Source organism: Monopterus albus, unplaced genomic scaffold, assembly GCF_001952655.1.
Source record: "Monopterus albus unplaced genomic scaffold, M_albus_1.0 scaffold106.1, whole genome shotgun sequence".
NCBI lineage: Eukaryota > Metazoa > Chordata > Actinopteri > Synbranchiformes > Synbranchidae > Monopterus > Monopterus albus.
In genome coordinates, this window is record NW_018127986.1 from 1,850,612 (window position 1) to 1,863,809 (window position 13,198).

General features: G+C 40.7%; 2 protein-coding genes across 5 annotated transcripts in view; one reads left to right on the forward strand and one right to left on the reverse strand.

The window, feature by feature from the left end:
• The window catches only part of col2a1a (collagen, type II, alpha 1a), a 23,699-nt gene extending 20,562 nt beyond the window's left edge, over positions 1-3,137 (forward strand). The window contains 3 exon segments of the mRNA XM_020610687.1: positions 1,738-1,963; positions 2,081-2,323; positions 2,444-3,137. Of these exon segments, the coding sequence (XP_020466343.1) occupies positions 1,738-1,963; positions 2,081-2,323; positions 2,444-2,590 (616 nt within the window). The 3' untranslated portion in view covers positions 2,591-3,137.
• Positions 3,138-5,128: 1,991 nt separating this feature from the next.
• Positions 5,129-12,396, reverse strand: aaas (achalasia, adrenocortical insufficiency, alacrimia). Of its 4 annotated transcripts, none has more exons than XM_020610589.1 (17): positions 12,248-12,395; positions 11,915-12,040; positions 11,589-11,716; positions 10,522-10,577; positions 10,318-10,409; positions 9,921-9,967; positions 9,303-9,401; positions 8,913-9,056; positions 7,970-8,090; positions 7,765-7,889; positions 7,384-7,444; positions 7,200-7,290; positions 6,901-6,994; positions 6,445-6,512; positions 6,268-6,349; positions 6,051-6,135; positions 5,129-5,361 (listed from the first exon to the last, which is right to left on the reverse strand). In XM_020610589.1, the coding sequence occupies exons 1-17, from the start codon at positions 12,278-12,280 to the stop codon at positions 5,206-5,208; spliced, it is 1,608 nt and encodes a 535-aa protein (XP_020466245.1). In that variant the 5' UTR covers positions 12,281-12,395; the 3' UTR covers positions 5,129-5,205. The 4 variants fall into 4 exon arrangements, with proteins under 4 accessions (XP_020466245.1, XP_020466244.1, XP_020466247.1 ...); XM_020610588.1 differs by having other exon boundaries at positions 6,901-6,997; XM_020610591.1 differs by lacking the exon at positions 9,303-9,401 and having other exon boundaries at positions 12,248-12,396.
• Between the last annotated feature and the right edge of the window lie 802 nt (positions 12,397-13,198).

Below are 13,198 nucleotides of genomic sequence, written 5' to 3' on the forward strand. Positions count from 1 at the left end.
GTAAGTAGGGTGGGGAGCCAAGAAAGATGAAGAAAGGACAGAAAGTTTGCTGATCTGTTGACTTTTTGCCTTAAAAAGTCCCTAACTGGGTTGCAAACTGTCAACAGTTCCTTTCTGGATATTTCTTATTAGGTCTTTATTTTAAACAAAGCTACTTGTAAAAACAACATGCTCAGCCCAATACAGAGAGTAGAGTGGGGTGCTGAATCCTCAAAAAACTATTTTAGTCTATTGTTTGTTCGCACACTGATGTCTGTGTTTGTTCCTGATAAATTATCTTAGTGGAGTGCTGTCCTATTTTTGTCCTAAGTTTTAGCTTAGAAAAAAATGTTTACAATCAACTTAGCAATCAGCTAACAGCTCACAGAAAATCTGACTGCTTTTAGCCTGCATTTAGCTCTGAGACAGTGTGTGGGCATGTACAGACTGTGCTTGGTTGACATTTTTGGCACCTTTTAGGGGAATTAAAAAGTACATAGACTTTGGTGCATTTCCTGACTGAACACCAAGGTCTGTCAGCCTTTGACAACTAACTGAAAACCACTGTTTGGGTAGATAGGTGTTTATAGGTCCTTCTGTCTTTGTAACTTCTGGAAGCTCAGTCTGAAAATAATTCAACACTTACTTGTACTTGAAAGTCCAGGGTGGATTTTTCTGGTAACTTTGTCTTTGAAAGCATCATTATGACAGGAGGGATTCCACAAGGCTCATTTATGAGCTTCCTATGACTCCTATAAAATTAATGACAAATTAATATTGACAAAAATGAAATCAAAGGGAAACAACTGAAACGATAAAAGTAACCAATAGAAGTCTAATAAAAATACTGTAGACCCTATAAACAGTGGCAGCTGCAGAAGTAGCTGTAAATTTACTCACTGGAAACTTCAGAAATACTGGAATCAAGACAGCAGCATCATTTGCAGCAATGTGGTGTATCTGAGAGAGGGTGACAGAATCAGACAGACATACCACTTTAATGTGCTATATTTTTATTTCCTCTGAATTTATGAATTGGTTGTGCTTCCCTGCCTGAATAAGGACAGAAGATAATTTTCCCTACCAAGGAAACCCTTCTCAAAGTCTGGCCCAAGACAGGATCAGAGAATACTGACTACACTGTGAAGAAATCCATCCAGAGATTGTGTCTGCGTAGGAATTATATTATTTTAATGGCAGAGTCTGGAAACGGTGCATAAGAATTTGGGGAAAAGTATCTTAGTTTTCATTATGGCCATGTAGTATGGATATCTAAATGTTAGGAATACGTTGAAATTGCAGAGATTGCAACTAGCAAAATGATAGGGAAGCCACAGATGCAACCAAGTGACAAAATATGAGTGAAATATTGTCAGATTATAAGTGATTCTTCCCTCATTTTAGAGCCAAGTTAGAGCCGCCAAAAAAGTGTACACCAAGTCCTCCTTAGCAAGTGCAATCAGGATGCTGACTGTTCAGCTTCTATATTTCACATTCTCTTTTTCTTCACTTCATTACAACATTATTCTATTTTATGTATACTGTAATTTTATGTTATTACCATAATCCTACTGCCAATTACTCTGTATTCTGCTGATATGCTGTGAAGCCAAAGACAGTTTTTCACAACATGGACCTGACCCAGACTAATATATAGCAAAAATCAAATATCTGACCTGAGTTAGAAATGAGTATATATGAATTTTTAGTCTGATGTGGAGTAAAAACTATTTGCCCGAAATGCATTTAGTTTTCAAGCTTCACTCCTGACTAACCCACTTCTCTCACCTCTCCAGGTGACTACTGGGTTGATCCCAACATTGGAAGCATGGCCGACGCCATGAAGGTCTACTGTAACATGGAGACTGGAGAGACCTGTGTCTACCCGAGGATCGCCAAGGTACCGAAGAAGAACTGGTGGAGCAGCAAGAGCAAGGACCGCAAACACATCTGGTTTGGAGAAACCATGAATGGAGGATTCCATGTGAGTGCATTTATGTATAACTTTAGATAATTTCTTTATATAAACCAATCTTGAAGAACTCAATAATCCTCAACATGAAAGCTGCTAATGAACTCTGCTGGTTGCCTGGTTCTGCAGTTCAGCTACGCTCAGGACGGCCCTGCTGCCAACACTGCCAGCATCCAGCTTACCTTCTTGAGGCTTCTGTCCACTGAGGCATCCCAGAACCTCACTTACCACTGTAAGAACAGCATCGCCTACATGGACCAAACCACAGGAAACTTGAAGAAGGCTTTGCTGCTGCAAGGCTCCAACGATGTGGAGATCCGTGCAGAAGGCAACAGTCGCTTCACATACAGCGTGTTGGAGGATGGCTGCAAGGTGAGTGCTGACAGCTGCAACACAGAGACAGGAAAAAAAATCAGATAGTTAAATCTATCCAGTAATTGCCATTGTATTATGAAACTGTTGTTAACACATTTCTCCAATCTCAATTAACAGAAACATACAGGCCACTGGGGCAAGACTGTCATCGAGTACAAAACACAGAAAACCTCCCGTCTGCCAATTGTGGACATTGCTCCTCTGGACATCGGAGGAGCAGATCAGGAGTTTGGAGTGGATGTAGGCGCAGTCTGTTTCTTGTAAAGTGGAGTATCACAATGGCCCCCCAAACACTAGGAAATAAATAAAACTCAACCATCAAACATTACAATCACTTTCACAATAAAGAAGACTGGAAATTCTAAAAGAAAACTGATCGTTTTTCTTTCACAACGAAGTGCACTCCAAGTTGTACTCCTTGGATGTTAGCACTGAAGGGCACCAGCAATATCTGTACACCACACCAGCATTCTCTGTCAACCAATTTCCTGAGATCCAGTCATGTTTCCCACGGCCCACTGTTGACGGGAATGAATCAGAGCCAGGAGAAAGAGGGACCGAGCGAACAAGTTATGGAGAACAGAAACATGACTTGATATCACTTATTTATTGTCCAGCCTGAATAGGCAGAGTTGAGGTAGGACTGGACGGGTTTACATTGTAAGTAACACCTGCCCCCTTTCCACTACAGAGCAGCCGCACAACCTCTGTCCCAGCCCTACTCCACCTCCCTCCACCTGTTTCCCTCCTGACACACACATACGACATTCTGAAGCAGTATAGACCAAAACAAAATTCTCAGTAAGTAAAATCAAATCCAGGTGCTCCAGGCCTGTCCATCGTGAGCAGGAGTCAATCCTTTACTGTGTATTGTAAATCCTTGGTTCTACTGTTGTAAAAGTCTGTGCTTATAAACAACCAGATGGTTTATATATATTTCCACATATGTGTGTATATGTGTCTATATGCACACCAACACTTTTTGGAAAGTGAGGTTACATTTTGGGATGTATGGTTCAGTGTCCTGGACCCCTTGACTGCCCATCACAAGAAGGCCCAGGCCCCCCACAACCAAAAAATTGTTTTGAAAAATATGAGGGATATTATATTTTTTTATTTCAGTCATCCAGATTGTTTAAAGCTACCTCACAACGAAGAACAACGTGAAAATGTTGAATTTAAATCTGAGCTGACCAGGTGGATCTGAGCCTGAATGGCCATCTTTGCTTTGGGTTGCTCTCTCTCCAGAAGGTGCTATGAGTTTCTGCAATTCTCCATCCAACGCCCCTTAATTCCCACTAGCCTCACACCACACACTCACACTCCACCCAGGTGAAGGGGAGCAGTCGGGTTAAGACAGGAGAGACTCTGGAGCTACATGGAGGCCTCCTCAAGTCCAGACCACCAAAGGTGAACACAGGACTCTGAGGACGGTAGCTCAAAAACAACCAGGGTGGGTTGTCTGTGTGTGTGTGTGTGTGAGGGCGTGTACATTTTTAAATTAATTTTATTATGACCATGATCATTTTTGTTTTTGTTACACTTCTAATTGCTGTAAATTGGAAAATAAAAGAAAAACCAGATGAAGAATGAAGTTGATTTTTATTGAGTTCTGAATAAAAACAGAAATGGCGTGGGGATGTTTTTCTTCCAGACCCATTCATGTTTGCTTAAATGTTTTTGTCAAACTTGTATTTCTTGAGGTCGGTTACTCTTAACTGTGTGTGTAGCTTGTGTGTAAATGTGTGGTGTGTGTTTGTAAATTTAAGACTGTGCAGTTGTGCGTTTTCACATGAAAGAATCTCTGAACTAAAGGAACAAAAGTACTCTATTAGTTCTGTGGCGTCAGGTTGGGGGTGTAGTTGGCACCTGTTTTTGGACTAAAAGGCATAACTTAACATTTAGTTGACTGGAATCAAGCATTTCATAAAGTAAAGATGATTCTGAACAGTTGCATCACTACTCACCCGAATTAAAAAAAGCTCGACTTCACGGTGACATTTTCTTATTTAAAATATAATGTGCCACTATGAATATAAACAAGTAAATGATTTTACAAATAATGAACTTCACATTTCAGGAGAAAAAAGGCAAGCACAGGCAAAAACTGTAAAGACACACTAGAAAAAACAACTAAATAAATGTCAGAACTCTTGCTGTTGTGCAGTTATTTTTAAATGTTTTCTCTCTAAAACATAGTATTATTATACACAGCATGGAAACAGTCATTAATGATTTATTCTGTGCCTTTTTGACACCTGTGAAAAGTTCCCTAAAGAAGGATGTTCTCCATGTGACCGTGCGGGGAACAGCCATGTTTTATAATTTTGTTTCAAAATTTAAGGACTGCGTAACAGCAAAGAGAGAGATACAGTAGAACAAAGGCATAGGATCAAACTATTTACTCACTTTTGATATAATTTATTCCGGTTCAGTTATTCTGAAACAAATCTAATTCCATATTGCTACAATACCACCCTAAATTAGTTGTCATTTTCCCGCTGTGAGTAGCTCCTCCATTTCTTTTGCGCATTGCATTGTGGGAGAATAGTAAGCATCAGAAGGACACTCAAAAATCACTGTCTGCTTTGAGTATACAGTACTTTATGTTGTGACTTTCTAGTGTAAACACACTACCTACTGAATACTTTGTCTGATCCTTTTTAAAAAAAACTCTCCACTGAGATGCAACTGGTGGTGTTCTTTTAACCTAAAGACACCGTGATTAAACTGCACATTTAATCATTACCTCACAATGATGTCCATTTGGTTCAAACATTTAGACAAATAAGGAAACAAGTCTTAGTAGAACAAGAACTTTCTATACATTTATTGACAATCCATGAAAACAAAAATGATTTTTGGGTATGTGATGGTCGTCAGTAGATGAGCTCTGTGAAGAGTGAATGACTGGCAAAGTCAGCAGGCCTTTCCTGCAAGCACGGCAGTGGAGGGCTGCTGCTGAGGCCAAAACGTGGGAAACCAGCACTCAGGAAGTAGAAAGGCACATGGGTAATTCTTCCAGTGGACCAACACTGAGAGCAGAGAGAGAAACGTCACTCTGGAGGTGGTGGACAGCAGAGGGAGCAGCCAGTAGGGCCACTGGTTTTATCATCAAGTTAAATGAGACTTTTTAAAGACCTTTTTAACACCACATCAAATAAAAAACCTGTTTTATGGTCACACCAGTTAAAGCATGAATGGATGATGGAAACCCAACTATTCGGCACGAGGTGTATAGGGAAGGCAGTGCAGTGTTTGAAAAATAATTGCAGGAGGGCACAGATCATCTTTTACACTCTCAAACATGCTGTATTCATTTCTGAATAGGTCTTCTCTTCCTGTCTACAGCTCGCCACATGATGTAACGCATTCCTCCTATTGTTTAATGCAGCTTAGCAAGGAAAAGGGGGCGCTTGTTTTGATGCGAGCAAACACAACAGAGCCATTGTCATGTGAGACTGAGATCGCACAGGGATCTTAATCACGTTCACATAACAGTTTAGCATTCAGCCCTAATACCTGCCATCACTAAATCCCGTGGTTGGTCAGTATGGTCGATTGAGAGCAACCATCCATATTAACCAAGCAAATGAACTCATTATTTTAACTGAATCAAACAGGTGATATGTGAAAGCACTAAGACCTGCGGATTCCCTGCCTATGGCTACAACCTCCAGTTTATTTACTAAAACATAAGAGAAGAGAAAAAAGGACGACTGACCACCGTGAGCAGAGCTCCGTGCTGGAAATTCGGGTGGAACTGCATCAGTCTTGGCTCTGCACCAGGTTCCCCTTGAACAAAACCACTAAAGAGGAAAACACAAGAAATATTCATGGGTTCATAGTAACTGAAATATATATAGTGAAAAATGCAATACTTTTTGTGCCCTGCTAAAGCTACACAAATATGAAATGCAACCACACATAAAGGTACAAACCACGGCAAAAGCTCAAAGACAGGGTTGGTTCTTGTCTTGAACACAGCTATAACTGCAGGCCGGTCCGCTGCTTGTGAATCACCTGAGAGAACAGATAAGGACAGTGATATGACGTTATGAAATATACACCAACAATAAGCCCAGTGTAATACTGAACAGAGGAAACGTGAGAAAAACCTTTAAGATGCACTGCAAGCCTCTCCCCTCTTGGATCCCAGGCTAAAGATTGGATCTCTCCGCCAACACTTGCAGGAAAATTAGACAGAGTTGAGTGACACAAAGCTTCCTGGGTCACATATTCAGTAGCGGAAGAAGTATTCAGATCGTTTTACTCAAGTAAAGCCATTTCATTAGAGCTAAAGATCCTGCATTCAAAATGTTACAAGACAAAAAGTACACAAGTATTAGCAAGCAACAAACTTTACTTACTTATCAAAAGTAAAAGTACCGATTACACAGAAGGGCATGTCAGTGTTATATTATTGGATTATTATTACTGATGTATTAACATGTAAGCAGAACTTTAATACTGTGCTTGGTAGAGGTGGAACTTCTTGAACTAAGTCATGTACTTTAATTAGGTAGTTTAATCGATAAAAACGGATTCCATTTCATAAGTATGGAGAACCTTACATGATGTCTCCATCTGGTGTGTTAAAGGTCGTCTCTGACAGGTCAGCCACCACTGCTGCTGCCTGCGGCCCTTTGGATGTGCTTGTAGGAACACCTGCTGAATAACATCATCATACAGGTTACTTTTTTTTTTTAACCTTTTCCTGTTACCTGCTAAGTCGGGTTTTTAATAAAAGCTTTTAAAGTATTACTGTATAATCAGATTTTCATCCAACTTCAGAGGAAAACTATTCAAGCTACAAAATAAATGTATCTTCGACACGGTACTGGTTATTTAGTGTAAAGACTGAGACATGAACCTGGTGCGTCAGTGAAGGTCAGAGCATAGATAACTGTCTCTCCCTGGACAGTGAAGAGAAGTCGACTCCCATCTGGACTCCAACAGCCAGACTAACCGAAGCAGAGACAAACACAGATTCAGAATTATTTAATAAATACAAGCTGTAAAAATGTGTTGTTACCCAATTGTAGACTTGTTATCACCTGGCAGCGCCCTTTCACACATGGCCAACGCTCACAGGTCCACATTCTGGTCTCCCAAACCCTGAAGAAAGAAACCTGATTTATCCATGTGCAACAGCTCCACTTATCTTCTTATAATATCTGCTAAACTGCAGAACATGTCATTAATCCCCTGCATGTTCATTAATATTCATAAAAACTGAGTGGGCCTCTGTTACAGCACAGCTAGAGGCCAGTGAATCTGGTTCATACACACTTCATGGCAGAGAACAATCACATATATTCACTGGCAGCTTTACATATCTGTAAATTGAAATGTGCTTGAGCAGCACCACAAAATGGTTCCAAGGTCAGAAACAGGTTTTAAACTGAACATTCCAGAGTATCCAAGCTGTTTCTAACCTGAACAGGGCAGATGGTGTAGAAGCCAGCACATGGCTGCCGTCAGGGGACCAGGACAGGAAGGTGACCCCACCTCCTCCAACACGTTGAAGTGGCACACAGCTTTCTGCAGCTACATCCCAAACCTGACGGATACAACAGGAATGTCAGTCTAAAATGTTTTGCAACATGAGGCGGACATAAAGATTAAACAGTGGCCTTGTACCATCATTGCTGTGTCCACAGGTGAGGCCGACACAAGAAGAGACCCGCTTGGTGACCAGGCGATGGAAATGACTGGAGAGTGACCTGGATGAGACAAAACCTGAGCACAACCAGAGGAAGGCCTGGAGAGGTTGAGATAAAACGAGAAACAGGTACCATAAAGGAAAAAAAAAAACTACAGCACAAGAGAAGCCGAGTTCACCAAGTTAATCTTTAAAAACCTTTATAATACCACACAGGATGCAATTTAACAATTGACAAAGTGTGAAACCCCCTGTAGCTAGGGCTGCACAATTACAGCAAAAATCACGATTATTTTAGTCAATATCAAGAGCATGATTATTTAACATGACTACTCAATGACTTGTGAAGGTATCTAGCCACAGGGGTTTCACGTCAGTGACTTCTGTGCCGGTCCCAAGCCCAGATAAATAGAGGGGGTGGTGTCAGGAAGAGCATCTGGGATATAAACGTGCCAAATTTAATCATGCAAATCGGATTCGCTGTGGCGACCCCTTACAGGAAGAGCCAAAAGTAGGGTAGACTCACTGACTTCGCAAACATCAAGGATTTATTGTACTAAAACAAACAAACAACCAAAAAAAAACAAAAAAACAACACTCTTTTAACGGGGGCTCTTCTTGAACTTTATGATTCAACTGAAAAACTGTTTGTTTCATCTACCTAAATGTGACCAACAGTTCAGAGGAAGTTGCTTTTTACTCTTTATTTTACAAATAAAACTTTGCTACGTCAGGTTAACAGTATTATTACCTGTCATAACCTAAAGAATCTGCTGAACTCACCATGCGACAGCCATCTCTCATCATCATCTTTGGAAACAAACGGAGAACCTGGGACTACAATTCCCAGCTACATGTTCTGTTAGGATTCATTAGAGTAGAAAAACCCTAATAGACTTTTTAAGACCTGAGTTTACATACCTGGTTGACAATGAACAGGGGTCTACATGCCAGACCAGCAAACAGCTCTGACAAGCGACAGCCAGGGCGGACGCACACAGCGGCTTCCACTGCACTGCTGCCACACTCCTTTGCAGGCGGTGTTTCAGTGTGGGAGTTGTGGCACTGAGAGACAAATAGAAGCCTGAGCTTTGACAATACTGTCACAGAATGTCTGAGAGGTCAAAGAACAACAATGACATACAGTCAGATTTTAAGCGTGTTTGTAAACTGTTGGGGATTGGAATTAAATGTTCATTGTTGCACCAAAGTACTTTTACAGACTAGCAATGAAATTGTGTTTTGGTAAAAAGTACATGGCTGGAGTGTTGTCATGCACTGTAGAGCTGTGGTTAACAATTATTTGCCAACCTTTTGGGGTTGTAGATCTTAACTGAGTCGTCCAGAAGGGCTACAGCAAATTTATCTGTATGAGGATGCCAGGCAAAGGCTCGCACCACGCAGTCTGACCTGGTAAAGCAGAGAAAGGTCAGTGACTGTTTAACTCAACAATTTTAAAACAAAAATGTTTCTGTAACACTGTCTTTACATTTTAGCTTATCATCATTTTATGACGCTGCTCAAAAACACTGCACATGTCCACACCTCCAACAGTTTCACGCTCATTTATATAGAGCTCCAACTAAAGATCGTTCTGCTGATTATTTTCCAGATCGACTGATTCATTATTAGGTCTATAAAACGTCAGAAAACAAGATAAAGCAGCAGATTCTCACATGTGAGAACATGAAACTTTCAAGTGTTTGGTATTTTTCCTCAAAAATGATTTAACTGATAAATTAGCTATCAAAGGTTTTGCTAATACATTTTCTGCTGATCAGCAGTTTGACTGACTAGTTGTTGCAGTTCTAAATTTGTTTTACAATAAATCTGTCTGACATTAATTTGTGCTCAGTTTCTTCATAATGTATTTATATTTATTTGGACTCTGACAGTAAAACTAAACTACAGATTCCTATTGGCACTTACCAGTTCAGCACTTGTGAAAACTCAGCAATCATGTCCTCACTGCTCAACTATGGAGCAAATGACAAACAGGTAATACACATTTTAACATAACACAAAACCCAAGATAATCAAGTGTACTGCTGTAAACAACATATTTACAGATCCCCTCCAGGCAGATTTTATAAAATAAAAATGGTCTGCTATTTGGTTTCCAACTGTGGGTTTTCCCAATAAATGTTCAAAGTTGTTTTTTTTAAGAATATAACTGAACTGTATCTACACCTTCTCTCTCACTGAAAAGTCCAGAATCTGTGAACATGCCAATTTCAGAAGTTTAAAGTCAAACATCTAAGTAAAGTAACAATAAGCCAATAAGTACACACACACATTTTTGCGTTTAGCAGCAGCCACAACTCACTGTGAGATGAGGATAAAGGGAGCCATGAAAAGACGAGACCCATCGGAGCAAAGCCAGGATACAGCCAGAACTCACTGTAAGCCATTTGGGCACTGTGAGAGCACAACAGACAGAAGGAAATTATCGTATATGCACATCATCGATGGATATACAGAATCAGGTCATAAGGTGTTAAAGTGAAAAAGATTTTGGTGCCTTATGTACCCTCTGTATGCGAGTTGGTAATTTCATTGAGCAGCCCTGTGAAACCACCATCACGCCTGGAATAGAGAGAGAAGTTGCAAAAATGATCTTTGTATGTAACAGACCTGGACCGAATTACTATGACAGTACATTGTGATATGATCTCTTGCTGTATATAATCTAAAAACTGTACACTGTTAAAGTATTCATTAAGAAATTGTCTTCTTCTGAGTTTCTAGTTATATCTGTTTTACAGATTGCAAATATCTGAGTGACTGAGTCACAGCCACATCCTTCCATTACTTGACACTTTAATGCTATTAACAGTTTTCTGGCCATTGAAATCTTTTGCTGTTGTTTTCAGAATCCTGACAGAGCAGCTGAAATACATTGCCAGGCAGAGGGATGTCTGGAATACCTTGCTGACGCTGCTGCCACCACGACCCAACCCCGGATAAGAGGCAGGAAATGGATGGATGGATGGCTGTTGTGGGTGGTAAATGACAGCACATGTGCACATGCTTCTCTGTGCCTTTGGAGACTAAAACACCCATGTTTAAACTCAGCTTTCCATCCACCCACCCACCCATCCAGTATATATACACCGCTTATCCTGAAGAGGGTCGCGGGGGGCTGGAGCCAATCCCAGCTAACATTGGGTGAGAGGCGAGGCACAGCGCGGACAGGTCACCAGTGTATCACAGGGCTGAAACTTAGAACCAGACAACCACACACTCACACTCAGTCCTAGGGGCAATTTAAAGTCACCAATCAACCTAAGCTGCATGTCTTTGAACTGTGGGAGGAAGCTGGAGTAGCTATACATACATTTTGATGAAAGTGAAAACAATACTGCATTACAAATATGTTATAAAATTCATCTGGCTGACGCTGACAGTTAAAAGTTTAACCACGTTATATATGATTCCCTGCAAACTACTATCTCACAATGTTCTGTAATATTTAAGGAAACCCCTATCAAATATATGAGCATCATCTTCATCAGTCCTGTCGGGTAGTGATATCATTGTTTTCATAGAAAGCATCAAATTTACATTTGTGTGCAAGTGTATATTGCAACTGCTTACCATGCTGTTGCACTCCTCATCCACAGTGTTTCAGAGTGGTCCAGAAAAGCTGCCTTGCTGCTGATTTCTGTGCGACTGTGGAGCTTCAGAGACTCTCGGGGGAAATACAGGCTGAGAGCACTAGAGTCCTGCAAAAAAAACACACGACAAGATAATAATTACCCACAAGCCACAGGACAGTAGTATTACACATTTAACTTAGTTACTGCAGTTCATTAACACTGATATCTCAGGCTAAGGTCGGGTAGTGATTTTAAATCCACACCCAGCAAATCACGTTTAATCAACACACCGCGAGAGATAATTAGCTGCATGTTGAATCATACGTGTTTGAGTCGGGCTTGAGTGTCGGTCCCTGGCAGCATCTCGTTGTTGGCCTCGCATAGAGTTGTCTGTCCGCGGGGCAGCGGAGGGGGAAACAGCGCCAGAGAGCACATCTTTAACGTTGAACCCTGGAAACATACCATGGGTTACTTAGGCAGTTGACCATATATGACATGTCATGTTTACTAATGAACCGCTGAAACTCAGCAGCAGGCATAACACAAATGGTTAAAATTAGCTAGCTAGCTATCTGGCCTCAGTAAACAACTTTGATGTCGCAAGTTCTGGCGACAGCATTTTATCTTATGTGTCGTCTTAGACATCATGGAAGTTACCTCGTGTGTCCTGACAGTGTGGCCCGTGATCATGCGCTACGGTGTCAAAGAACAAATTAAGACATGTCAAGTTGCGACTGTTTAGATTCCGCGACTCCTTCAAGTTAATCCCGCCGTGTCAGATACGGCAAGACGAACGGACAAAAAGTATACTATGCGTAGTTCTTCTTCGTGGGTTGCCTTTTTTGCGGTCGGCAAACAACCAAATATAGCATTACCGCCACCATCTGGTAAACAGTAGGTCTGAGACTCTAAATCTAAGCTGTTAACGAAGATAATACATAAAATAAAATTGTGCAAAGACTATTTGTCAAGACTCAAATTCAAATTCCAATCAAAATACCACTGATGCACTATGGAGAGGATTTTGATTCTGATAATAATGAAAATGTATGCAGACAAACAAATGGGGGGGGGGCATGTTACTTTTTGTATTATACTATTTTGTTATAGTTTTATTTCACATCTACATTGTTAATTTGAATATTTTTTTAAACTAAGTATTTTTTTAAACTAAGTAGTTTGAACTAATTTTTCTAAACAGCCCAAGTTAACTAAACTGGATTTCTCTCTAGGGTAGCTTTGCAGTAGTTCAACTTCTTCTAGTATGAAGTAATTAGTAGCTTGCAAAGCTATGTTTTCAAAATAGTTACCCCAGTACTGGTCAGCACCTCAGCATCCCTGAGGCCTGTGGGAGTCGGCTTGTTTTGCTCAAGGACACATCAGCAGCGCCAGGACGGAAAAGCAGGCTGAAGCAAGGCTCAAACACAGAGCTCAGAGAATGATAACGCGTCCTTAATACCACATTTTCCTAATGGAAATGATGGATGTGATCACGAAAAACCTCTAGTTTATAGTTCAGTGTGTATCAATGTGTATTTGCAGAGGGTGATGGTAGCGCCCCCTTTTGGTGCAACTCGCATTTCCGTGACGTCAATTCAGCACTGGGAA

Coding starts and splice junctions, on each gene's coding strand:
- aaas (XM_020610588.1), bottom strand. CDS start 12,280: ATGATCACGGGCCACACTGTCAGGACACACGAG. Junction 12,041..12,247: donor ACACTGTCAGGACACACGAG/GTAACTTCCATG, acceptor GTATGTTTCCAG/GGTTCAACGTTAAAGATGTG. Junction 9,968..10,317: donor CCCTTTATCCTCATCTCACA/GTGAGTTGTGGC, acceptor TTTGCTCCATAG/TTGAGCAGTGAGGACATGAT.